This window comes from Budorcas taxicolor, chromosome 2 (genome assembly GCF_023091745.1).
Source record: "Budorcas taxicolor isolate Tak-1 chromosome 2, Takin1.1, whole genome shotgun sequence".
Taxonomy (NCBI): domain Eukaryota; kingdom Metazoa; phylum Chordata; class Mammalia; order Artiodactyla; family Bovidae; genus Budorcas; species Budorcas taxicolor.
The window spans coordinates 82,113,243-82,140,723 of NC_068911.1; the positions used below are offsets into that span (position 1 = coordinate 82,113,243).

Sequence of the window (27,481 nt, forward strand, 5' to 3'; positions counted from 1 at the left end):
AACAAAAACTAGTAAATATAACAAAATGGAAACAGATTCAAGATATAGACAACAAACTAGTGGCTACCAGTAGGGAGAGGGATGAGGGGAATGTCAGAATAGGGGTAGGGGATAAGAGGTACAAACTATGTATAAAATAAATAAGCTAAGAGGATATATTGTGCAACACAGGGAATATAGGTAGTAGGTTATAAGGACTATAAATGGACTATAACCTTTAAACATTGTGAATTACTACACTGCATCAGTTCAGTTCAGTTACTCAGTCTTTTCTGACTCTTTGCAACTCCATGGACTGCAGCATGCCAGGCTTCCGTGTCCATCACCAATTCCTGGAGCTTACTCAAACTCATGTCCATCAAGTTGGTGGTGCCATCCAGCCATCTTATCCTCTGTCATCCCGTTCTCCTCCCACCTTCAATCTTTCCCAGCATCAGGGTCTTTTCAAACGAGTCACTTCTTTGCATCAGGTGGCCAAAGTATTTGAGTTTCAGCTTCAACACCAGTCCTTCCAATGAACACTCAGGGCTGATCTCCTTTAGGATGGACTGGCTGGATCTCCTTGCAGTCCAAGGGACTCTCATGAGTCTTCTCCAACATCACAGTTCAAAAGCATCAATCTTCGGCGCTCAGATTTCTTTCTAGTCCAACTCTCACATCCACACATGACTACTGGAAAAATCATAGCTTTGATTAGATGGACCTTTGTTGGCAAAGTAGTATCTCTGCTTTTTATTATGCCCTCTATGTTGGACATAGCTTTCCTTCTAAGGAGCAAGTGTCTTTTAATTTCATGGCTACAGATACCATCTGCAGAGATTTTGGAGCCCCCAAAATCTCTCACTGTTTCCCCATTTATCTGGCATGAAGTGATGGGACTGGATGCCATGATCTTCATTTTCTGAATGTTGGGTGTTAAGCCAACTTTTTCCCTCTCCTCTTTCACTTTCATCAAGAGACTCTTTAGTTCTTCTTTGCTTTCTGCCATTAGCTTGATGTCATCTGCATATCTGAGGTTATTGATATTTCTCCTGCAATGCTGATTTCAGTTTGTGCTTCATCCAGCCCTGCATTTTGCATGATGTACTCTGCATATAAGTTAAATAAGCAGGGTGACAATATACAGCCTTGACATAATCCTTTCCCAATTTGGAACCAGTCTGTTGTTCCATGTCCAGTTCTGTTGCTTCTTGACCTGCATACAGATTTCTCAGGAAGCAAGCCAGGTGGTCTGGTATTCCCATCTCCTAAAGAATTTTTCATAGTTTGTTGTGATCCACACAGTCAAAGGCTTTGGCATAATCAATAAAGCAGAAGTAGATGTTTTTCTGGAACTCTCTTGCTTTTTCCATGATCCAGCAGACGTTGGCAATTTGGTCTCTGGTTCTTCTGTCTTTTCTAAACCCAGCTTGAATTTCCATCTGGAAGTTCACAGTTCAGGTACTGTTGAAGCCTGGTTTGGAGAATTTTGAGCATTGCTTTGCTAGTGTGTGAGATGAGCGCAATTGTGTGGTAGTTTGAACATTCTTTATTATTGCCTTTCTTTGGGACTGGAATGAAAACTGACTTTTTCCAGCCTTGTGGCTGCTGAGGTTTCACAGCATCATCTTTTAAGATATGAAATAGCTCAGCTGGAATTCCATCACTTCCACTAGCTTTGTTCATAGTGATGCTTCCTAAGGCCTACTTGACTTTGCATTCCAGGATGTTTGGCTCTTGGTGAGTGATCACACCACTGCGGTTATCTGGGTGATGAAGATTTTTTTTGTATAATTCTGTGCACAGGTATACTACATTGTATACCTGTAACATATAATATTATACACAACTAAACTTCAATTTCACGGTGATGACCCAGAGAGACGTTATGGGGAGGGAGGTGGGTGGGGGGTTCATGTTTGGGAATGCATGTACACCCGTGGTGGATTCATGTCAATGTATGGCAAAACCATTACAGTATTGTAAATTAAAATAAAGGGGAAAAAAAAACTTAAAAACAAAACAAAACAAAACAAACAAACAAACAAACAAAAGTTCTGTATTTTCTGTACATGTTAACTCCTGAATTCAAGAACCACTTCATGTTCACTGAGATGAAATCTAAGTAGCTGGAATACATTCCAAAATGCATTTTTCTCATTCTCTACCAATTCATTACTAACTGAAGTTATTCCATTAGCAAATATGTAGGTGTTCTGGATACTAAATCCATTTTGAGAAAAATTTTGGCAACTCATTATTGGTTTGTTGTAATTACCTTTTTAATTCATTGCTCTAATATTTACAAGTCTACTTTTTACTTGATTTCAAGGTTTATTTCTCTCAGATAAAAGATGAAAGGTCGGTTTACCTTTTTATCTTAGGCAATTCACATTGAAATTACAGCAGTCATGTATAGATGTGAGAGCTGGACCATAAAAATCGCTGAGCTCTGAAGAACTGATGCTTTCAAATGGTAGTGCTGAAGAAGACTCGTCTAAGTCTCTTGGACAATAAGAGATGAAAACAGTCAATCTTAAAAGACATTAACCTTGAATATTCATTGGAAGGAGTGATGCTGAAGCTGAAGCTCCAAATCTTTGGCTCTGTGATGCAAAGAGCCGACTCTCTGGAAAAGACCCAGATGCTGGGAAAGACTGAGGGCAGGAGGAGAAAGGGGCAACAGAAAATGAGATGGTTGGATGGCATCATCGACTCAATGGGCATGAGTTTGAGCAAACTCTGAGAGATCGTGAAGGACAGAGAAGCCTGGTGTGCTGCAGTCCATGGGGTTGCAAAGAGTTGTATATGACTAAGCAACTGAACAATAACAACAAATACCTTGCTATCCTCTAGGCATTACAAATTGCTTTTTAATAAGCTGCTTCAGAATCTTCTTAGACATGAAAGTGGGACTCCAGATTTCCTATTATGCACCTAGGATTTTCTCTGCCAGAATCTGGCAAAATAACTACTAATGATTCTCAACTTTTAGTCTCTATTTGGAGTGTTACCAGATTAAACTTAAATTCCCTCAACTGAGTAACCCAGGCTATCCAACACTTACACTTCTCTATTTTCACTAATTATAGGTAAAATTTCAACAATATGGCAGTAACATCATACCATACTCTGAGTCTTCTAAAATTTCTATCTAGTATTGCTTTGATTCCCTTTTAATTAGTACATTTAAAACTCCGTTCAGTTCCTTTCAATGAATTGGTAAAATATTCCATTAGTTTTTTTGTGTGTGTGTGAGTTCTTAGCTGAGTAAAGCTCATTGTGTGCTTCACCTTTCTTGAGTGCTCTTGAAATTATGGTTGAGAAAACCACTTTTTGAAGATAATGCCTGTGGAAGTACCAGGTCTTAAAGCATTCATCATGTAAGCAGGTCAAATTTTTTTTCACCTTGACCTCAGCAAGAACATCTTTGAGTTCATTTTATACTCATCATTAGCAAGGTGAGAAGTGAGGTCTAGAAGCCGAAGATGGAATCAAAGGGCTCTCTAATATCATGAGGCATCTTCTGACGTTCCAATAACTCATACCACCTACCAGTAGGTAACTGATAGGTTTTAACTAGTACTGTTTGTCTTGTGTTTGCGAAATGTACCTCATCTCTCGCTTTTAGTTAGAAAAGAAATTAACTAGGAAATAAATACCTTACATTAAACAGAGACCTACCTTTTGTTTTCATGCCTGAACTAGAGCAGTAAGACAAAATTAAATAATACATCATGACTATTCTTCTCAAGACAGGTGTGCATAGCTATTTTTCCACTAGGCTATTTTAATATATTGAAGACAGGAAGACCAGTGCGTAGACAATGAAGGTGAACTGCTTTGCCTGCTGAAGCAAAGGAGGGGAGCTGGGAGGCAGACAGCTATTGCAACTCACCGTTTTATTGTCCCTAAGGGGTTCTGAGGATCCTAGAATAACAAATCATTAGCCTTTAGATAATAAAGATATATTAGCAGGGATACTACAATCTTGGGAGCCTCTTCTAAATTTACTTATTGCCTATTCACAATCAATCTCAACAAACCAAAACCAAAAGTTCTTCCTTCAAATTCAGGATTTCTTTATTGTGTTATCAGACCCTAGAATATCTTCTATTGGAAACTGATTTCCTTCTTCCTATCAAAGGACCACGTGATATCAGCAGTCACAATAACTGAAAGCAGGTCTTCCCTGGGCTCAGTGGTAAAGAGCCAGCTGTGCAGCAGACACGGGTTCAATCCCTGGTCCAGGAGGATCCCATTTGCTACCTATGGAGTTAAGCCCATTCACCACAACTACTGAGCCCATGTGCTAGGGCCTGGGAGCTACAACTTCTGAGCCTATGTGCTGCAAAGCCTGCACTCCCAGCATCCCTGCTCCACAGCAAGTGAAGCCACCACAATGAGAAGCCTGCACACCGCAACCAAGAGTAGCCTCCACTCGCTACAACCAGAGAAAAGCCCACACAACATCCAAGACGCAGCACAGCCAAAAATAAATATATAAAATCATATTAAAAAAAGAAAAGTGAAACCATGACAACATGCTCTTACTTGTAGTTTATTATTAATTTTATGTGTTACGGTTTTAAATTGCCCCTGAAAATGGTACATGCCTATAATCTGAACTAAGCAAGGAATAAAAAAATGAGACAGGGCAAAGGATTTCTTTTCATAATTATCTGTATGTCTGAGGGTTACACTGAGGATTAAAAAGAAAAGGCACTGGAATTAAAAATGATACCCTTCACATAGGATACAGCTGCTCCTGATCCATGAGCAACATGACAGGAACCCTGAGTTCTCTTCCGTGCCTGGGGATGGATTTCTGCCCAGCAACCTGCACTCACATGTCACTGTCACCTGGGTGACCAACTGAAGGCACAGGCAAGATGGCTGCAGGAAGGCAGGCATGATGCTTCACGGAATATGAGAAGGGTCAAAGGCTTGCAGTCTGACCCATATTCTCCCTCCCGCTCAGTGACACTTCGCCTGAAAAAACTGGCCTTGCTCTCAGAACGTGCTTTTAAAACATCAGTCTTCAAAAGATCATGAGGAACAGCAAGGGGTGGGATAAAAGTGCAGTCCTGTTTTCCACAGGCTGCTCATGAGTTTTGAGTAAAATGCATAACTGAACACTGGGGTGAACGTTTTTGATCTCATACTGGCTCTATGTAGTTCTCAACACTGTTTGCTCAATTCTTTCTTCCACTCTTCTCTCATACCACTTCACCGTATTTTGGACCCTTATAACACCTGTCTGAAATACATTCCAGGAAAGGGTAAGACAAAAAATAAATAATATTACAGTGAGTCTCTGAAAGAGAAAACTATGTACTTGGTGCACAGCAAAAACACATTAAAGGAACAGGAAATATCAGATTAGCCATTTAAACAATTTAAGCAACTTTCATGGGGACTGAAGGTGAACACACATTTTAGAAGATAAATATTCTTTGACAAAAGCAGTTTGTGTTAGTACTTTGAATCTATGAATGAAAGATCCAGAGGACCTCAGGGGAAGGGGAAGATCAAAAAGAATATAGTACTAGACAAAAATGAGATAAACGATTCCCTCTGGTATCTCCACAAATTATACAGGAAGCATGACTTCTGGTTAAGCTCATCCCACAACAAGTGTTTCAATTATAAAGGCAGAAATCAGAAGAGAAAGGTTTTCTAACATTTCAGCTGACATTTGAAAGAACGAAAGAAACTGAGATGAAAATAGTAAAATGACTAAACACAACACCAAACTCTCTTTCCTAAGTATTCTGCCATAATGTCAGTTCAGTTCAGTCGCTCAGTCGTGTCTGACTCTTTGCGACCCCATGAATCGCAGATGCCAGGCCTCCCTGTCCATCACCAACTCCAGGAGTTCACTCAGACTCGTGTCCATCGAGTTGGTGATGCCAAACAGCCATCTCATCCTCTGTCGTCCCCTTCTCCTCCTGCCCCCAATCCCTCCCAGCATGAGAGTCTTTTCCAATGATGTAGGATGCTATTAATATTTAGGCAAATGGTCAAGCCTCAGAATAGATGAGCTGCTGAGAATTTGTGTTGAGGTCTACAAAATGTTACTGTCTCCCTCATTTATGCTCTTTTACATTCTTCCAAAGGCAAAGAAACAGAAAGGGAAAAGATTTTTTAAAATTTAAGATTTAAAACACACACACACACACAAATAAACTCTTTTAGAAAAATGTAAGACAATTCAAATCTTACATTGCAAAATAAAGCTGGCACTGGTATGGAACACAGCAAGGGTCCTGTTTTCACTCCTTGCTCTACAGGAGGTGGAGCACATAGTTAATGTGGACTAAGGTGTCAAGACCTGTAGTAAGAGTTCTACTGGCCGGCATCCCGAACCCTTAAAATTCCTCATTATAAAGCCTATAATTTCATTTTGAATATTATTTAGGATACAAAGTACTTTGAAAAGCCTATATAAGATTCACTTAAAAGTAACTTTAAGATATCATAAACCTAAATGTCTTATTAAACATGTACTGACCACTCTATTTATCCTGTTCTGGCATTCAAAACCAAATGATATATTCACATAAATTCTTTGATCTCATGTACAGACAGCATCAAATTTAGTATGTGTCTAAAGAATGATATTCACTTTCTAGCCACTGATGACCCAGAAGACTTTAATTAATTTTTTTTAACCAGTCAAGTTTCTTAAATGTCTGAGGAAACTTTTATTTTCATTAAGAGTACAAAAATATATAACAGCATTTTCAGCCCTCAATTCATGGACAAGCACCATAAATAGCTGTTTTGAATCCTCCTGTGGGGTAGAGTATAGGCCCTGCATCATCAATAACTGCCCAGGAAGCAGAACGGACACACAAGGATACAGTCAACATTTGGCAGAGCATATCCCTGATAGCTCAGTTGGTAAAGAATCTGCCTGCAATGCAGGAGACACCGGTTTGATTCCTGGGTTGGGAAGATCTGCTAGAGAAGGAATAGGCTACCCACTCCAGTATTCTTGGGCTTCCCTTGTGGCTCAGTTGGTAAAGAATCTGCCCACAATGCAGGAGACCTGAGTTCGATCCCTGGGTTGGGAAGATTCCCTGCAGAAGGGAAAGGCTACCCACTCCAGTATGCTGGCCTGGAGAATTCCATGGACTGTATAGTCCACGGGGTTGCAAAGAGTCAGCCACGACTAAGTGACTTTCATTCATGCTAGGTTTCTAGGTAGTAGACTTAGAGCCTAGCAAAGTGGTAATAGAATGCTTTAAAACTCCCCTGAAAGCTCTCACGGATCCCTAATTTGTCCCACATTCCCTTACATAATTACTCTGTTTCCTTCTCTTCTCTATTATCCTCCAACATGAGTGTACAGGGTTTCCAAACTACTGAATGGGGGAATGAAATAGGAAAAAAAAAGTCCTGTTAGAAGGAATGAGAAGGAATGACTATAATGAAAATGGAAAGTAAAGTCCTTTCAAGCAGAATTCTTGATATATAATGGGTGAGCTAAAAACACTGCTCAGGCACCCTCCATGGCAAATGAACAAGTGGCTGGACAGGACTGTTAAATTCCTAGTTTTAATATCCACCATTCTTCTTTTAAGAAATATGAGTGAAAAGAGGAAAGTGAAAGAGGAAGCAGTTGGTCTGTTTTATCTTTCTCCTCTTTGCTCCCTCTCCCATTCACTGCCACAGTGAGGCAATGTGATTGATGGAAAATGCATTACAGAGAATGGTGGAACATACTGTGCTGATGCATAATCTAATTTAATTTTAATAAATACTCTTCCTTTAAACTATTAAAGAAAGCATCCATCACTCAGATTTTGAGAAATATGACCTTTCTAGCTTTATAAAAATGAAAAAAAGTTTTAACCATAACTTTAGTCAGTGTGCCACAACAGAGACCCAGCATAGTCAAATAAATAAATATTTTTTAAAAAGAAAAGAAAATTAAGAGTTGGATCACTGAACATTTAAACTTTTTGTTATACAACATTTAAAACACACATATACATTTATATATAAAAGAAAACAGTATAATGAAGCCTCTATAGATTCATCACCCAGCTTCCACAAATAAAAGGGAACATGTGCTCAACACTTTTCACCTATTCCCTTACACACTATTTTCTCTGCATTACTAGATTACTTTGGACCAAGCCTCAGATATCTTATTACTTTAGATGTATCTTTAAATATAGACTTTTTATAAGATTTCTCTTTGATGTGAACCATTTTCCAGAAAGCCTTTATTCAAACAATACTGCTTCTGTCTTATGTTTTGGTTTTTTGGCCACGAGACACAGGGGACCTTAGCGCCATGATCAGGGATCAAACTCACACCCCCTGCCTTGGAAGGTGAAGTCTTAAGCACTGGAGCACCAGAGAAGTCCTTAAACACAGAGACTTTGGAAAGATCATAACCACAATAACATTATCATACATAAAAAATTACCAGTAAAATTCTTCACATCAACAAATATCTAGTCAGTGTATTCAAAGTCCCTGTTTGAATTTTTTAAAAAACAGTTGTTTGAACCAACACCAAATCAAGGTCAACACATTGTATTTGGTTGCTATGTCTCTAAAAATTTCCTTTCATGCAAAATTTCACCCTCTCTCTTACTTTTTCTTTTCTTCCTGTTTCAACTGATTTCATTTGCTCTGCAAAATTCCTGACAGACTGGATCTAACTAACACATCAGCACAGTGTCATTCACTCTGTTTCTCTGCCTCCAGTTTCCTATGAATTGGTACTTAAATCCAGATAACTGAGAAATCTGACAGCAAGAATATGTCACAGGTAATGGTATGCACTTCTCATTGCCTCTCATCAGAAGGCCAAAAGTTCTGTCTGTGTTCTGCTTTGTAGAACATAAGATCAATGAGTTCAGGTGCTGTCAGCCTGATCCATTTATTGTAAAGTTTCTCATCAATTTTCAGTTAATGATTTTAGCCAGTCACTGATGATCATTGATGAAGATACATTATTTTGTTAGTGGCTGCAAAAAACCCTCAGCTAAGATTTTAACTTTTAGACTTTACTGTACTACTCTAGTCAATAGTAGTTTCTACCTTTGTATTTATGTTCATAAGGAATACAAAAGTGCTTTACTTACTACTTCTAAATAAGTCTTTACTGAAAAGTATTTTGCTAATGCTGCTCAGGAAATAGATATAAATCTGTATTTTGTACTTCCAAACACCAGTTCTTAGATGACAGTTGATAATTTTGTTTGACTTTTCTCTGTGGCTCAAATAGCCTCTTTATTGATAATGTAACTAAAGCTGGGTAAAGATCAACCTTTAATTGATGTGTTCTGAAGCAGAAACAACAGATCATACGATCTTAGAATAACTGGCTACTATTAAAAAAAATAAATAAATAAAAGGCTAGAAGAAATAAACACACATGCACACCCTAAAGACATTCTTCCCTGGCCTCTAAGCAATCCAATAATGCAAACCAATGCTGTATCTAAACTATGTGACAGTGGTTAAAATGCATAGTTGTTTAATGTGAGATTTTTTTAGCTATGAAAATCTGTAGCCCGCAGGCTTTCTTTCTCTTCAGTTTTAGAGTGGTTCTCTCCCTATTTAATTGGAGAGTAACACAACAGCAGAGCAGAAAAATCTATGCAAGAAACAGATTAGATTGATTTGTTATTAAATAGATTGTGAAGCCTCAGGGAGGATAGCTGTAATAACAATTTAGTCACTACAAAGTCTGGCAAACTTGTCAGTTGTTTCTCCCCGCCCTTGGCAGACATGCCATGCTCATTTTTATGGCAAGCTGATTAATTGCTGAAAATGCACTAATGAATGGCTCTCACTTTTAGGTGGATAATCACATTTCCAATTTCCTTTTCTATACATCATTGGCTACAGTGTATACAGTAGTTCGTCTCTGAAGGACTAAGGAAACATCCCATCACACACATCAGTCTTTCTCTGCTGTGTCCTTAACCTGCCAAATGATAATGAGAATGTGAACTTAACACCAACCTTCCTTTAGCTCATCATGGAAAGTAAAAGGATTAGATGAAAGCATGGTAAACTGGCCCCCTCCCTGCCAAATGAACTGCAGAGAGTACATTAGTGGCAACTTTTCTTAAGACTGTTTTACAGAATCTTTGAAATAATATCTACATGACTTCTTGTAACATGCCTATGACCAACCAAGAATAGAAATAGCAGTCAATTCAAAGTTTCTGTGAAGGAGAGATGAAACAGTGGTAGTAACTAATTCTTGACAGCACGGTGGAAAACCAATAGAATAACATTATCTTTAAGACAAAATATCTTAATGTTAAAATCAGGTTAACATTATTGTAATTGTATGTTATTACAATAATAATAAAAACCAAAGCAAACAAAACCAAACCAAAACAGAAACCCTTGAACAATAAGCAGATAATGAGTACAAAACATTAACTAGCAAAAATATTTACTATATCATAGGTGCTCAACAGCTATTGTTCTCTTCCCTCTAATTACAAAGAAGTAATTTCACCTAAAGATATGAGAATCAAAAACACTAAAGTAAGGCCTCCCTGCAAAGAGACAGGGCAATGTAATCTGATCAACACAGCACTCTTCAAAAATTAAAAATAATATAATATAGACATACATTTCATGCTTCTAAGTTGCTCTGTCATATGGCTAATTAATTACACACAATGGTCCCTCCTAGTAGAGTGAAAATTCCAGGCTTCTGTGTTTTGTTTCTCTGTGATAAAGCAAAGGCATACTACTTATTGAATGAATTTAGAGAAGACATCATAAACATTTGCAGAAGAAAACAAATGCAATCACTAAAGGAAATAAAGAAATAGAAAGGAATGTTAGTATCATCTGTTTGGGTAGATTTGGAGAATTTGGGATCCATTTTTATATATCACATATAGAGGGTGGTCTCTCCTCCATTCTTGTCATAACACTAAGGATTTATATTCTAAAAATAGATTAATATGGTATTCTTTGTGTTGTGGTGTACCAAGGCCTATACTATTTTAGATGTATATCCCACAGTTATTCCAGCTCAATAAGACTAATGACAGAAATGAAAAGAATAAACCAAATTCCTCATTAGAAAAATAGGCAAAGGATATGAATAGAAGAGGAAATGCAAATATTATCAAAAGGACGTGAAAAGATACTTAATCCTACCACCCATCAAGAAAATGCAAAGTAAAACGAGAAAACATTAGACTGAGCATGCCAAATATCAAATGTTGGCTAAAAAAGATTAAAAAAAGAGAGAGAAGGAGAGGGAACCTGGAACTTTTTCACATACTGCTTGAGAGGGTGCAATTGTTTGGTAACCTGAGAAAGCAATTCAGCAAGATCTAGAAAAATGGAAAACATGCATTCATTATGTCCCAAGTATTCTACTTCGAATGATACCTTTTCTAGAACCTCATATATGTAAAACAGGACATATGTCTCCAAATGTTCACTACTGCATTACTTAAAACAAATACTTAAAAGTGTAATATAAATGTTCTTCAACAGGGGAATGGAGAGTTTAACATCCTGTGACATAAATAAATAACAGCAGTTAAATAACCTAGATCTACACATACTAATATGAATAGATCTCAAACACCGAGTAATCAAGATGAATGACACACAGAGACTATCATATGAGTATGTCAACAAAAAAGCACACAAAACATAGACCATGGACGTATATGACGTGTGTATATTATATAAAAGTTCACAGAGGAAGACTATATCTTCAGTTCAGTTCAGTTGCTCAGTCGTGTCTGACTCTTTGCGACCCCATGAATCGCAGCACGCCAGGCTATTGGGAAGGGAGAATGGGACAAAGAGGTCTTGAATTTTATGTTCAGTATATTTTTTATATAAAAAGCTAAAATGATGAATTATCAATGCTTTTCAATTCTGGAATGTATCTGAATTTTTGTTATATCATTCTCTGCAATTTTTAGTATTTTTCACATCTCTCAAGATAAAGATTAAAAAATGCAAAATAAGTAGTAAGAAAATACAGAATTAAAGTAATTATTATATTAATGCCTATAAGGCAGTAAATCTTTCCAAAAAGCATCCTGATATACACTATATGGCTATTTAAATTACTTTAATCAATATATACACATGGTTTAATAAAACCTAATGACTAAGAGTGGGGACTAGTAATATAATTCTTGTATTGATTCAATAATTCATCACTGTTACCTATTTTAGGAATTGTAATTATAGAAATGAACTATGAAAAATTACAGAAAATGAAATGATGTTATTTTAATTAAATTAGTTCTTTAATAGATAAATATAGAATGTACCTATATTTTAGACGCATGGGCTTCTGAATTTTAAAAAGTATTTTCCTCTTCATTAATTAGGAAAGTTGATACACCAGGGCTGCTTCTGTACTTAACCAAATGTATTAAAATAGTCTTAATCTGAAACTTTGATGCCAACTATAAACTTGATCTCTTCTTGCGGCTCCTTCTAACCATATAACCAACTTAACATTTTAAAATGCTCAGTTTAAGCAATAACTAATTCATTTTGAAATATTTATTCACTATGATTACAGCATTTTGTTGCTTAATGTTTCAGGTCCATAAAAGATTCTAATATTTATGATACTATTACTTGGCTTAAAATCCAAATTCTACGTGGTCATGTTTCTTAGATTAAAATAGGTCATCTTAATGGAAAAGTGGTAGAAGTACCTTGAATTCATGCCCTACATGCTATACTAAGTTGCCTCAGTCGTGTCTGACTCTGTGCGACCCTATGGACAGCAGCTCACCAGGCTCCTCTGTCCATGGGATTCTCCAGGCAAGAATACTGGAGTGGGTTGCCATTTCCTTCTCCACATGCCCTACATAAGACTTAGTTTATGGAGTTTAATTCAAATGTACAGAGATAGTTGCCACTTGGATCTGTATGTTCCAGATGAAACTGGCTTATGATTGCAATGGCATTGTGAAGTATCAATTAAAAGGCCTTTTGAAAGAACTGTACTTGAGTAATTAGCTCCAGAAAAGGGCTTATATAGAGCTGTAGTCAGCCACAAACTCATTTGTATCTTTTACTGTGTTAACACAGGAGAGTTGAATCATAAACATACCCCGTTACTAAATTTGTTAAGAAGAGCATCCATTTATTAAATATTCACTACAGCGATCCCGAAGAGGGTTTCTGATAATTGCATTCAAATATCAAATAGTTTATTCTTCATTTAGTCTGAATTTTAAGTCAACATAGAGAGCTTTTATTTGTTTGACCATTAAGAGTCACCAGTGACCAAACACAAGGCGAAGAAAGAAAATATGGTGAACTATATGCTGATTGATGAATGTCAGAGAACTCCCAAACAGCTTACATACTACACACTTAAAACTAACTCAGTTAACTCAGCAACATTCAACGGTTTACCACAACAGAGCAAAGGAGAGAGAAAAGTAGGCAAGTCCTTTGGAGGGAGTAGGAGAGGCTCAGATAGAGGCTTAGAGAGGCTCAGAGGGGAATCTTGACTACTCTCTTTGTCTCTCCCTGATGCCAAAGAAAGAATTCCGGGAGCAGAACCCTTGGGATGTTCTCCTCCTAAAACCTGAGACACAGCATTATTCTCAGTTGCTAAGAAGTCTGGAAACAATTAAAAAAAAAAACCCCATTAGGTGATAAAAGAATAAACAAAATGTAGTACATCCATGTTGTTGTTCAGTCACTAAGTCGTGTCTGACTCTTTGCAACCTCATGGACAGCATGCCCGACTTCCCTGTCCTTCACTATCTCCCTGAGTTTGCTCAAACTCACGTCCATTGAGTTGATGATATCATCCAACCGTATCATCCCTCTGTCACCCCCTTCTCCTCTTGCCCTCAATATTCCCCAGCATCAGAGTCTTTTCCAAAGAGTTGGCTCTTTGCATCAAATACTTTGTGGCCAAAGTATTGGAGCTTCAGCTTCAGCATCAGTCCTTCCAATGAACAAGCAGGACTGATTTCCTTTAGGATTGACCGGCTTGCTCTCCTTACTGTCCAAGGGACTCTCATGAGTCTTTTCCAGCAACACAGTTCAAAACCATCAGTTCTTCAGTGCTTAGTCTTCTTTACGGTCCAACTCTCACATCCAGCCTCAACTACTGGAAAGATCATAGCTTTGACTATATGGACCTTTGCTGGCAAAGTGATATCTCTGCTTTTTAATACGCTGTCCAGGTTTGTCATAGCTTTTCTATCAAGGGGCAAGCATCTTTTAATTTTGTGGCTGTAGTCATCATCTACAGTGATTTTGGAACCCAAGAAAATAAAATCTGTCACTGTTTCCATTTTTTTTCCATCTGTTTTCCATGAAGTGATGGGCACTGAATATTCATTGGAAGGACTGATGCTGAAGATGAAACTCCAATACTTGGGCCACCTGATGCGAAGAACCGATTCATGGGAAAAGACCCTGATGCTGGGAAAGATTGAAGGTGGGACGAGAAGGGGATGACAGAGGATGAGATGGTTGGATGGTATCACTGACATGATGCACATGAGTTTGAGTAGGCTCTGGGAGTTGGTGATAGACAGGGAAGCCTGGTGTGCTCCAGTCCACGGGGTTGCAAAGAGTCGGGCATGACTGAGCGACTAAACTGAACTGAACTGATGGGACCTGATGCCATGATCTTGGTTTTTGAATGTTGAGTTTTAAGTCAGCTTTTTCACTCTCCTCTTTCACCTTCATCAAGAGGCTCTTTAGTTCCTCTTCACTTTCTGCCATTAAGGAGGTATCATCTGTTATTTGTATATCTGAGGCTGTTGATATTTCCTTGGCAATCTTGATTCTAGCTTGTGAGTCATCCAGCCCAGGATTTTGCATGATGTACTCTGTATAGAAGTTAAAAAAGCAAGGTGACAATATACAGCTTTAATGTACTCTTTTCCCAATTTTGGACCAGTCTGTTGTCTTATGTCAGATTCTAGCTGCTCCTTCTTGACCTGTATACAGGTTTCTCAGGAAGACGGGTAATTGTGGCCTGGTATTCCCAATTCTTTAAGTATTTTCCAGTTTGTTGTGATCCACATAGTCAAAGGCTTTAGTGTAGTCAATAAAGCAGAAATAGATGTTTCTTTTTGGAATTTCCTTGCTTTTTCTATGATCCACCAGATGTTGGCAAGTTGATCTCTGGTTCCTCTGCCTTTTCTAAATCCAGCTAGTAATCCATATATGTACATATGGTATATCCATATAGTAAAATATTATTTGGAGATAAAAAGGGATAAAGAACTGATATTTAAAACATGGATGAACCTTGAAATTACCATGGTAAGTGAAAAAAGCCAGTTACAAAAGGCTATATATCATATGATGTCACATATAGGAAACGTTCAGAATAGGCAAACCCATAGAGACAGAAAATAGATTATTGGTTCCTAGGGCTAGGGGGAAGGAAGAATAGGAAAGGAGTGTTAATGAGTGTGTGTGTGTGTAAGTTGCTCAGTCATGTCTGATTCTTTGGGATCCCATGGACTGTAGCCTGCCAGGCTTCTGTCCACAGCATTCGCCAGGCAAGAATACCAGAGTGGGTTGCCATTCCCTTCTCCAGGGGATCTCCAACTCAGGGATCGAACCTGTGTGTCCCACATTGCAGGCATATTCTTTACCATCGAACCACCAGGGAAGTGTGCTAATGGGTAGGGGGTTTCTTTTTGGAATGGTGAAAATGTTCTTAAATTAGACAGTGGTGATGATGGCACAGCTCTGTGAATATACTAAAAATTACTAAAGGTATTCATACAGCTAAAAGTATCAAGTTTATGATATATGAAATATATCTCAATAAAATTACTATTATAAAAAATCCAGGTTTTGGCTTTCAGTAAGAGTATTGAAGGTCAAAGGGACAAAACTTTATCAAGCATCTTCCTCAAGCGGTACATTAAATAAGTAATAAGCTGTCAAACCATAAGCATTCAGTCTTTTCAAAGACTCTCCATTTGAGCAAGTGTATTTCACAATGACTTAAAAATGTCTGCTGAAGAAAAGACCTGACCCATGAAAGAGCCTTTTCTGCAACTGTCAGCCCTAAGGCATTTTTAGAATTTTTAATAGTATCAATAGAAGCCTGATGGGCACTAGCAGATGATCCTATAAAGTATTAAAAAAAAAAAGTCTGAATGGCAGTGGGGAATCAAATCTTTTCATGAAAAAATAACAGAGTCCTTTTCTTAAATGGTGGTAAGAAAACTATTTGTCAAGATTGTATGACCTTTTTGAAACCATAAAGAATTCTATTCTAGCAAAGCTTTAACTAACTCAAAACGGAGAGATCATCTTAGGATGAGAGGGAAGTTTTTTAATTTCAATAATGCCACCCATTTCCCCCCTCATTCAGTTGATAGATATGGACAGGAGTTTTTTTCAGGGTCTAGAGTAACTTCCCAACACCAACGGCAGTCAGTTAAAGGAAAGAGAATGCTAAGGAGCCAACTGCATCCAACTGACAAAAACAAATTTTAGAACAATGTGCAAAAAAATAAATAAAATCAAAGCAACAATTTTAAACTAAGCTTTAATTTCAAAAGTTGTCATTAGTATTTTCCACAACTAATAAAATATGCACTTTTTAACTATGTCTTTTTGACTTCAATATAAATGAAAATTTAGTGCTTCATCTTAAGGAGCAGGCAAGCTATGATTTACTTAGACGGTAAAATATGTGGAACCAACGTGTCCCAAAGAAATAAATTTTCTCTTTATCAAGAAGTAAATGAGAAGTGAAATTTCCGTTTCTGGGCATTGCTAAGATTCTAAGACTACTATTAGAAATAGTTTTGGAATTGTGTACTATAAAATCTCAGAGATAATTTCTTCAATTGTGAGATCATATTTACTGACTTTTCATTTTGAACTATATTTTCTTCTCCTTCCACAATTTTGTTACTCAGCAAGCTGACCACTAGTGTAATTTCTCTGCTTGGATAAAACATGCAATACAGACCATAACCTGAATACTGGAAGGCTGGATGTACCTTGCAGTAGTTCCCCTGGCCAAGTCCTCTACCCCGGGTGCAGCTTGCCATGGCAAGGCTGTAGTCATCTCTAACCACTGCTAAATTAGCATCCTTTGGGTGCAGCTCCAAGCACTTGTCTCCCTGAGAACTCCTCAGGCTGGTGGGAGCCACTGAAACTTAGAAGTGGTATATCAAAGTGGGGCTCTGCGAATAAGACAAAAAGTTAGCTGGACGGAACTATCTCAAACTTTTCTTGCAGAGAATGAAATGCAGCAGATTTTTAGAAGTGGATGCCTCTTTTGAAGCGTTAACATTTTTACTATAAGCAAATTACACTTCAGTAAACGTGATCTAAAAAAGTGGTTATGTCTGAATGGTAGAATTAAGGATTTTTCTCTTTATATTTTCTTGAACTTTACAACCTGGCTAAGTAACTCCACAGTCAGTTAAAAAGAATGTAGCTTTGGACACCCTTGTCCCCCTCTATGCCCTTGGAAGTGTACGTAGGCAGAGTAAGTCTAAGTTCCCTTGCTAAATCGGCTGAGGTGAGAAAAACACCCTACTGATGATACTGCAAAGAGAAAAAGTATAAATCCTACATTCGTGAAAATTTGGACCTGAAGGTGGTTGCTCAGCCCATGGGAAGCAGACACTGTAAAGGGTATTACTTTCCTCTGAGGTGCCTGTGCTATGAGATTCTCCTGAGATGAGCTGTACATGCCTCAGCATCCCCTGAGGACCGTTTCTGTTGCTAAGGCGTGAGCACCATGTACCTGCACAGTGATCTGCAACATGGACCTCTCACACCTTGGAACCCAAGGCCACCCATGACTCTAAGAGGCTCTGCAGACAGAACATCACCATGGCAGGCTGCCTGCATGGAGGACCTGAAATTGACCCCTCTATCTACATATGCTGAATATCATTCCCCAACCAAACTGGAGTGACAGAGTTGATCTCTTGGGAGAATTACTTTAGCTAAGTTGCTTCCCTATCCATTCATAAACTCTTTAGCAACCAAAGGAAGAACCCTATGAGCCTGATACTTTATTGTAATTCAGAGAGAAAATACCAGGCATGCTGCCTGCCTCATCATACAGAGGTCAAATAGTAACACACAAGAGAATCCTCTCAAGTCTCAGCCCCGGGAACAGTAAATCCTCCTGAGCGACCTGGTTTGTGTTTATCTTCCAGACACTTGAAATCACGTAATTCATTGACGTTTCTTTCTTTAGCCTGGCAACCAGGACAGAGTCAAAGTGGCTCTCTACTCTGAGCCAGTGCATGGCATACTAATAAGAAACATTTTGTATACTATTTTAACCTTACCTTCATCTTATTTTTCTAGTTTTCATCTTTGCCCTAATTCCCTCATCCATTGTTGGTTTTTGAATTTTCCAAAAGTGTCAAATACACAGAGGTAAAATATTGAGTAGTACATAGATAACTATATTGTACTCACTACAAATGCAGAAATAAGCAGATTCCATACCCACTTTCTATAAGGTGAAATGCTGGATACATAGATAACTGTAGTATATATGCAAGGTAAATGTGGAAAATTGCTATCTTCTCTATTAACTGATTCCAAGGCCCACTTTAAATGAGGAAAAAAATTAAATATATAAATAACTATATTATACTCAGTATAAATGCAGAAAAGGTATAATTTGCTTACTATTCTATAGCCTATCATTAATCAGGTGAAATATTAAAATAGATAACTGTTACATACACAGGTAACTATAGCATACTTGGTGCAAAGGCAGAAAGTCTCTTAACTTCTCTATTAACTAACCCTGTATCTCCCCTTCAAGATTTCTCAATTTGCAGTGATTATTTTTGGTCTATCATCTTTGGATATAAGCACCATTAATTCCAGATTAAGGATGATTGTATATTGATATTGCTGATGTTACTACTAGTGTTACTAATTTTTTTGTAGTAAATAAAACAAATGAAAAGTCATATTGGATACGGAAATTTTTATTACTACCTTGTTTAGAAGACTACTACTTCCAAACAGTCATTAATAGAAAACCTAGCAATCATTGATAATCATTAAGAGTTTTCTAACGTTCTCAGCAAGGCTTATTGTAAGAGAACTGCCAAAGGCAGCCGTCTATCTCACTTTTTAGGATACTTCCTAAATAACCACATGCAAAGGTCCAGTTTCCCTATTATAAAATGGAGACACCATCGCAGGGTTCAAAATTCATCTTTGGTACTACAAGTGCGAGGAAACCAAATTGCTTGTCGTTATAGCCATGTGGGAGAGGGCTCCATAGTATATTACTGAGCACAATATTAGAGTCATTTATTCAATAGGTGGGGCTTCCTTCGTAGCTCAGTTGGTAAAGAATCCGCCTGTAATGCAGGAGACCCCGGTTTGATTCCTGGCTCAGGAAGATCCACTGGAGAAGGGATAGGTTACCCACTCCAGTATTCTTAGACTTCCCTTGTGGCTCGGCTGGTAAAGAATCTGATACCTGCAATGCAGGAGACCTGGGTTTGATCTCTGGGTTGGGAAGATCCCCTGGAGAAGGGAAAGGCTACCCATTCCAGTATTCTGGCCTGGAGAATTGCATGGACTACAGTCCACAGGGTCGCAAAGAGTCGGACACGACTAAGCAACTTACACTCACTCATTCGACAGACCCTCATGCCAATGCCTCCTTCTTGTTCACATGATGAGGCCAATATGGCAAGAACTGCAGACAACTGAAAAAGTAAATCGAAGTATGCTTTTTGTTACCCTGTTAGATCATATCTGGACTTGGAAAAATAAAATCTCACAGATCACCTTACAAACTCTGACACAGGATCTAAATCAAACAATGTGGAAGACAACTGGTTTTCAAATCCGCCATCCTGTTGAAAGCCTCCATCCTCCTTACTTCTAAGTAAGAAGGACCTGAATCCTGAAAGGAAGTTTCCTGGCTGGAAGCAGTGATGGCACTTCTAAGGTCCTTCGAGCAAATCAGAAATGGCTGACAGGAAAGAGGCTTTGGGTCTGAGAGCCATTTTCTTTATCTTTAGATTCTGGTTCTGAGACTGTTGGTGGGGACTGGCAGACAAAAAGGGGATCTCTCAAGTGATACAGTAAAAGCCTATCTCCCTTCACTGACACTATTTTCTAAATGGCTCTTGCCAGTGTTAAATCTGGGCAAAGTAATTGTGTCAATAGTCTTCCTAAAGGTCCACCAAAAAATCACACTGAAAGGTGAGCAGAACGCAGCTATGAGAAGGGGGGAATATCAAGTAAGTGACCAACAGTAAAGCATGCTTACCTGAGGAACTTAAACCAAACTGAGCTTCATTAAATAACATTATTCATTCAATTAACACTTAGCAGGGTGCCAGGGCTGTGGGGGTGGGAGCTGGGGTGGGCCTTACCACCTCATAGGAGGCTAACACATGCACAGAAGAACAGTTATAAGAGTTTAGATGAAGAGGTGACTACCCTGGAGAAATATGGGAAAGGCGCCAAGAGTTGATTAGCACTTAGTTGGGGATATCAAGAATACATAAGAATCCAACTGAGATGGGACCAGGACAATCAAAGTGGATCAGTTATCATTCCAAGCAGAATTCACAGAATAAAGAAACCCACTTTCTTCTCGACCTCTAAGGTTCCATAACAGATTCCTGTCCTGCTGCCTGGCCTCTCTTCATTGTGACCTCACCCTACACTATCAGAACACCTGCCTCCGACTACAACAATGTGTTTCAACACGTCTACTTTACAGACCTAATGGAAGGTGACACTCATCTTCACGGGTTCCCAGTTCTCCAGAATCAAAGGCCAGCTTTACTCTTCCAATCTCAAAAGACACGAGGTACTTTTAGGACACATCCTAGATACTACCGTGCCTCGTGGGCCTCCAATACCGCAGTGTGACACACACTTCTGTGCATAACTCCCCTCTTTCTTGGGTCAGCCAGGCTCCCATTTCTGCAGGACCCACTCATTCACCCAACATTCTCCGGCTGAGCTCCAGTGCCATGCCAGGCACCAAGCTGGGCACTAAGAATCAGACACAAAGCCACACATCACTAATGTGATTTTACTAACCAATTTCTAAGAAACCTGTGGAATAACCCAATTCAAACTATATAACCCTAAATTTAGTTAATATTTTAAAACTTTTAGTACAGAAAAGTATCTAATCACCATGCATGTACCAAGAATCCCCTTGTTTAACCAATATTAATATTTTTGTTATGTTTATTTCAGATGGCAATCTTGAATAAAATGTTACAGATTTGGCTAAAGCTGAATTCCTAATAGTTCCCTCCTTCCCCTCCTCCCTAGAGGTACCACTATCTTAAATTGGTATCATCTTGATTTATTTTTTATAATTCTACTAGAGATGCACTGATGTATAAATAATATTAAACACTATTTAAATTCAGTATCACATATATTTTTAAATGTTCATAAGGATAACCTCGTATCTATTCTTTTGTAACTTGTAGTTTTCACTCAAATGTCTGTTTTGCAAAGATGTCCATGTTGACACATGTAGTTATTTCATTTTAATGGTTCTTGAGTTTACTTATTCACAGTGAACTTCCAGACCTCAAGCTGGTTTTAGAAAAGGCAGAGGAACCAGCAAATTGCCAACATCCGCTGGATCATCAAAAAAGCAAGAGAGTTCCAGAAAAAACATCTATTTCTGCTTTATTGACTATGCCAAAGCCTTTGACTGTCTGGATCACAATCAACTGTGGAAAATTCTCAAAGAGATGGGAAGCCCAGACCACCTGACCTGCCTCTTGAGAAACCTATATGCAGGTCAGGAAGCAACAGTTAGAACTGGACATGGAACAACAGACTGGTTCCAAATAGGAAAAGGAGTACGTCAGGGCTGTATATTGTCACCCTGCTTATTTAACTTCTATGCAGAGTACATCATGAGAAATACCAGGCTGGAAGAAGCACAAGCTGGAATCAAGACTGCCAGGAGAAATATCAATAACCTCAGATATGCAGATGACACCACCCTTATGGCAGAAAGTGAAGAGGAGTTAAAAAGCCTCTTGATGAAAGTGAAAGAGGAGAGTGAAAAAGTTGGCTTAAAGCTCAACACTCAGAAAACGAAGATCATGGCATCCGGTCCCATCACTTCATGGGAAATAGATGGGGAAACAGTGGAAACAGTGTCAGACTTTATTTTGGGGGGCTCCAAAAAATGGTGCAGATGGTGATTGCAGTCATGAAATTAAAAGACGCTTACTCCCTGGAAGGCAAGTTATGACCAACCTATATAGCATATTCAAAAGCAGAGATATTACTTTGTCAACAAAGGTCCATCTAGTGAAGGCTATGGTTTTTCCAGTGGTCATGTGTGGATGTGAGAGTTGGCCTGTGAAGAAAGTTGAGCGCTGAAGAACTGATGCCTTTGAACTGTGGTGTTGGAGAAGACTCTTGAGAGTCCCTTGGACTGCAACGAGATCCAACCAGTCCATCCTAAAGGAGACCAGTCCTGCGTGTTCACTGGAAGGACTGATGCTGAGGCTGAAACTCCAATACTTTGGCCACATCATGTGAAGAGTTGACTCATTGGAAAAGACCCTGATGCTGGGAGGGATTGGGAGCAGGAGGAGAAGGGGACAACAGAAGATGAGATGGCTGGATGGCATCACCGACTCGATGGACATGGGTTTGGCTGGACTCCAGGAGTTGGTGATGGACGGGGAGGCCTGGCATGCTGCGATTCATGGGGTCACAAAGAATCGGAGATGACTGAGCGACTGGACTGAACTGAACTGATTCACAGTTTATTTCTCATATCTATCCTGATTCTAAGCTTTTACTTTGCAAATGTTACAATAAGCATCTGTATTTGTCTTCCTGTGCATACCTATCAGACTTTCTCCTAAGATATTAAGTTCTTACTCTCTGGCCTGCTGATTCTTCTGATGGTTGAGTTTTTTTTTTCACGTGAGTTTTTAATTATCTGATTGTGAGCTCATCTTTGGTGATGTTAGTTTCTCAGCTGGAGATTCTTAAACAATGCATATGGTTATATTTGACTCTAAATTCACAGGGGTACAAGCCTGGGGTTGTCCAAGAGTGCATTTGGGGGCCATGGCTTATGTTTCCAAGTTCAAGTGCACCACCACAAGCACACAAGGCCTAACTCTTTGGTCCCTAAAGGAGTATTAAATCGAAGACTCTAGTGCTTTGTTGGGGGCTTGACTATGCCCAGGCCTCCTGCACTGGCAGCTCAAATACTTGTGACCCTGGCTTCTGGTTCTGTATTTCTAGAACCTGAGGATTTTCTTTGCTCTTTTACTATTTCCTCTAGTTATTGACCTGTATTATTGAATATCAAGTATTTCTAGGAGCTTACTGAGAAACTTTTATGTTCATTTTAGTTGTCTAAACTGTCAGAATAAACAGCTTAACTGAATTCTTTAAATATGGACTTAATTTTTCTAATAGTATAAATTATATTTGAAAAAATCTGTTGGTTCATTCTTTTTGGAAATGTTCAACACTACATTACTGAGCTTGTGAACTGCCCTTTTTTGTGCTAAAGATACAGATAACCTTAAAAAATAGGTAAAATTAAAACAAATTTTTGTTTTGACAATTTTCACTTTCTTAATAAATTATCTAATTGAGTTATATATAAGTTAGAAATTTTTGATTTATAATTTTATACCTTGCTTATAATTTCTCATCCTATAAAAACTGATGTTTTAAAATGTTCACATTATTTGATATCTGTGTTTAAAGTTTCCTTTATCTTATTTGCATGCTTCATGCTGTACTAAACATACGTATGTGCATAACTGTTAAGGATCAAAGATGAAAAAATTCATGAGAATACAATTTATCTGTCTAGTAATTTAAAATGGATAGCAATCAGCTACAAACAGCATTCTACTCACCAAGAAGGATTTTTTGGCTATGAATAATAGGAGATACAGAGAAGTACAACAATTATGATGTTAGAAACAACTGAGAGACAAGTTACTACAAGCACACACCTACTTAGTAATAAACAAACTAAGCTTAAAAATGCAAGCAACATAAGTACTGCATAGTAGGCTTTCTTGGAATATGTAAATACTAAGAAAGAAACCCACAGATTGGATAAACAATGATTCACCAGTTGGAGTTGCGGCAGTAATTCATATTCTAATGATGTTTTAAAATAGCATAACAGGTTATTTAAATATAAAACAATACTTGTGATTAAATGTTTTTTTGGTCCAGTAATATACTGGTTTTGTGCTGATTTGAATATACAATTATCTCAAATAGTAATCATTTCATATAGTATTTTTACAGAGTTCTAGAAAACTCAAGGTAAATGAAGGCATTTTTCAAAGCTAGCTAAATGCTATTACTTGGAAAACCAATATCAGGTTTCCAAAATCAATTAGCTTTACCAAATAATTAGCAATTAATTGTTAAAACCATTCGTTAACTTTGTCTACATATAATACATCAAATTTCTAAAGGCAGCTTAGTGGCTTTTGCTAGAGAACTGTACCAGTGCCGTATAAAACACTTCAAGCACAAAACTGAAGGATAATCAATATTGCAAGAGGTTTCTCAAAATTAGAATAAACGGACATTTTTGGTATCAATTTTAGGAAGACAAGTTAACAGTGACAACACTGAAAGCATCATTTGCTGCATCTAGGACAATTAATATGGCCTGTGACTTGAAGGCAGTTAAGAAGATAAAGGCATTTAAAAAGATAGAGCCACGGGTGTACACATGTTCCCCGTCCTGAACACCCCTCTTACCTCCCTCCCCATACCATCCCTCTGGGTCATCCCAGCGCACCAGCCCCGAGCACGTGTACACCCGCGGCGGATTCATGTTGATGTATGGCAAAACCAATACAATATTGTAATGTAATTAGCCTCCAATTAAAATAAACAAATTTATATTAAAAAAAAAAAAAAAAAAGCTTGCAAACTTAAAAAAAAAAAAAAGATAGAGCCATTGGCCCTGTACCTGGTGCTGGCGATGCTTGGTGATTCTGCTCCAAGCCTACATCTTTCTAGCTGACTGGCAACAATCTGCCTTTCCACCTCCAGTTCTCGGGTGAGTCGCTGAAACTGAAGCTCCTGTGATTCAAGGAAATAAAAGGAACATAAAGTACCAGGTTTGCTCAGGCAGATACATGAATTCATGTATGTCACAAGAAACACAGGAACATGCCCAAAACATAACACTATACTGTGGCCTTACGAGAGGAGGGTTTTGGATGGAACTGTGGGCCTCAACAACCTACTGATTTGAAGCTCTTACAAACAAACTTAAAGGCACTAGAATTTCAGTCTTTGTTTGAAACTGAAAATACGTAAATCCTTATTTGGCCTTTTTTTTTCCCCTTTGGTTCTAATCGAGGTCTTCAAATAGTACTTATGCAACAGGGATGTAACGTAAGGGTTGCAGAGTCCTTACATTAGAGGCACACCAACCAATATAAATACTCTCTTCATCCTCAACAGCTAACATTTTCATCTCTCACACTGTATGGTAGCTCAGCATTAAAAAAAGTAAATTGCTGTGATGAGACTCGCTTGACAGTATTAGATACAAAACCTTTCAATTGTTAAGGAAAAAAAAATCATTACAATCCCACAAAAAGTCTTGCTATATTTATCTATAACACAAACACATTTTTCCTATTGTCACAAATGCGTTCATGTGTCACTGTATGAAGGGACAAGAGGAAAAATAATGAAAAGGTCTGAGTCATAATATAGAACTTAAAATTGTATGAAAATGATGGAAGCTTGTCTAAAGAAATTATATTTTTCATACTATGATGCATCACTAAGGCAAGTATTCTATTCTAGGAGAAATGCTTTAACATTATTTGTACTTATCTCATTGTTCTCTTAACAGGATTTTAATATATAGAAAGCACACCATGCTATAAAATATCTATAAATCATGTACACTCTAAAGGGTTTAGGCCACAAATAACATCTCCAATAACACCTCAAGCTCCCCTGTGCCATATTAACTCCTTACAAGTCTACTCAAAGCAAATGCTGAACTGTAAGTGGTTTAACTGGACACTGACTACTGGTTCAAAATACCAGGGAGATGCACCTTAAGCAAAGGAACTAATCAGACATGGAACTACCTTAGTTCTGTTAATAATAATAGTATTGACAACATACTCTCTATGACAGTAAAATACAATTCAATTGCAAAGTGAATTAACTCCCTGTGAGATTAGGTAAAGGTACAACTACTTGACAGAACTGGCTGAGCAAATTCTACAAACTATTCTTAGAATCATTCTTAAGAAAACAGTCCGTGAACTCTTACTGCTTTCTGATATTGACAGTCCTTTTCTAACGAGCCCAGCTGGTGTGGGAGAATATACAGCAGTAATAACAGTTGTTACACACAAGAACTATACACAGAAGAACTGTACGAAAAAGATCTTCATGACCCAGATAATCACGATGGTGTGATCACTCACCTAGAGCCAGACATCCTGGAATGTGAAGTCAAGAGGGCCTTAGGAACATCACTACGAACAAAGCTAGTAGAGGTGATGGAATGCCAGTTAAGCTATTTCAAATCCTAAAAGATGATGCTGTGAAAGTGCTGCAATCAATATGCCAGCAAATCTGGAAAACTCAGCAGTGGCCACAAGATTGGAAAAGGTTAGTTTTCATTCCAATCCCAAAGAAAGGCAATGCCAAAGAATGCTCAAACTACCGCACAATTGTACTCATCTCACACACTAGCAAAGTAATGCTCAAAATTTCTTCAAGTCAGGCTTCAGCAATAAGTGAACCGTGAAATTCCAGATGTTCAAGGTGGATTGAAAAAAGGCAGAGGAACCAGAGATCAAATTGCCAACATCTGCTGGATCATCAAAAAAGCAAGAGAGTTCCAGAAAAACATCTATTTCTGCTTTGACAGTCTTTGACTGTGTGGATCACAATAAACTGTGGAAAATTCTGAAAGAGATGGGAATCCCAGACCACCTGACCTGCCTCGAGAAACCTATATGCAGGTCAGGAAGCAGCAGTTAGAACTGGACATGGAACAACAGACTGGTTCCAAATAGGAAAAGGAGTACGTCAAGGCTGTATATTGTCACCCTGCTTATTTAACTTCTATGCAGAGTACATCATGAGAAACGCTGGGCTGGATGAAGCACAAGCTGGAATCAAGATTGCCAGGAGAAATATCAATAACCTCAGATATGCAGATGACACCACCCTTATGGCAGAAAGTGAAGAGGAGCTAAAAAGCCTCTTGATGAAAGTGAAAGAGGAGAGTGAAAAAGTTGGCTTAAAGCTCAACATTCAGAAAATGAAGATCATGCCATCCGGTCTCATCACTTCATGGCAAATAGATGGGGAAACAGTGGAAACAGTGACAGACTCTGTTTTTCTGGGCTCCACAATCACTGCAGATGGTGACTGCAGCCATGAAATTAAAAGATGCTTACTCCTTGGAAGGAAAGTTATGACCAACCTAGATAGCATATTCAAAAGCAGAGACATTACTTTGCCAACAAAGGTC

The 27,481-nt window shown here is 38.2% G+C and overlaps 1 protein-coding gene across 8 annotated transcripts in view; it reads right to left on the reverse strand.

Moving 5' to 3' along the window:
- The window catches only part of PKP4 (plakophilin 4), a 257,367-nt gene that overhangs the window by 98,189 nt on the left and 131,697 nt on the right, over positions 1-27,481 (reverse strand). For all 8 annotated transcript variants that reach the window (XM_052653958.1, XM_052653951.1, XM_052653943.1 and 5 more), the window contains one exon: positions 24,935-25,047. In XM_052653958.1, coding sequence (XP_052509918.1) covers positions 24,935-25,047 — 113 coding nt within the window. The remainder of the gene's footprint in view (positions 1-24,934; positions 25,048-27,481) is intronic.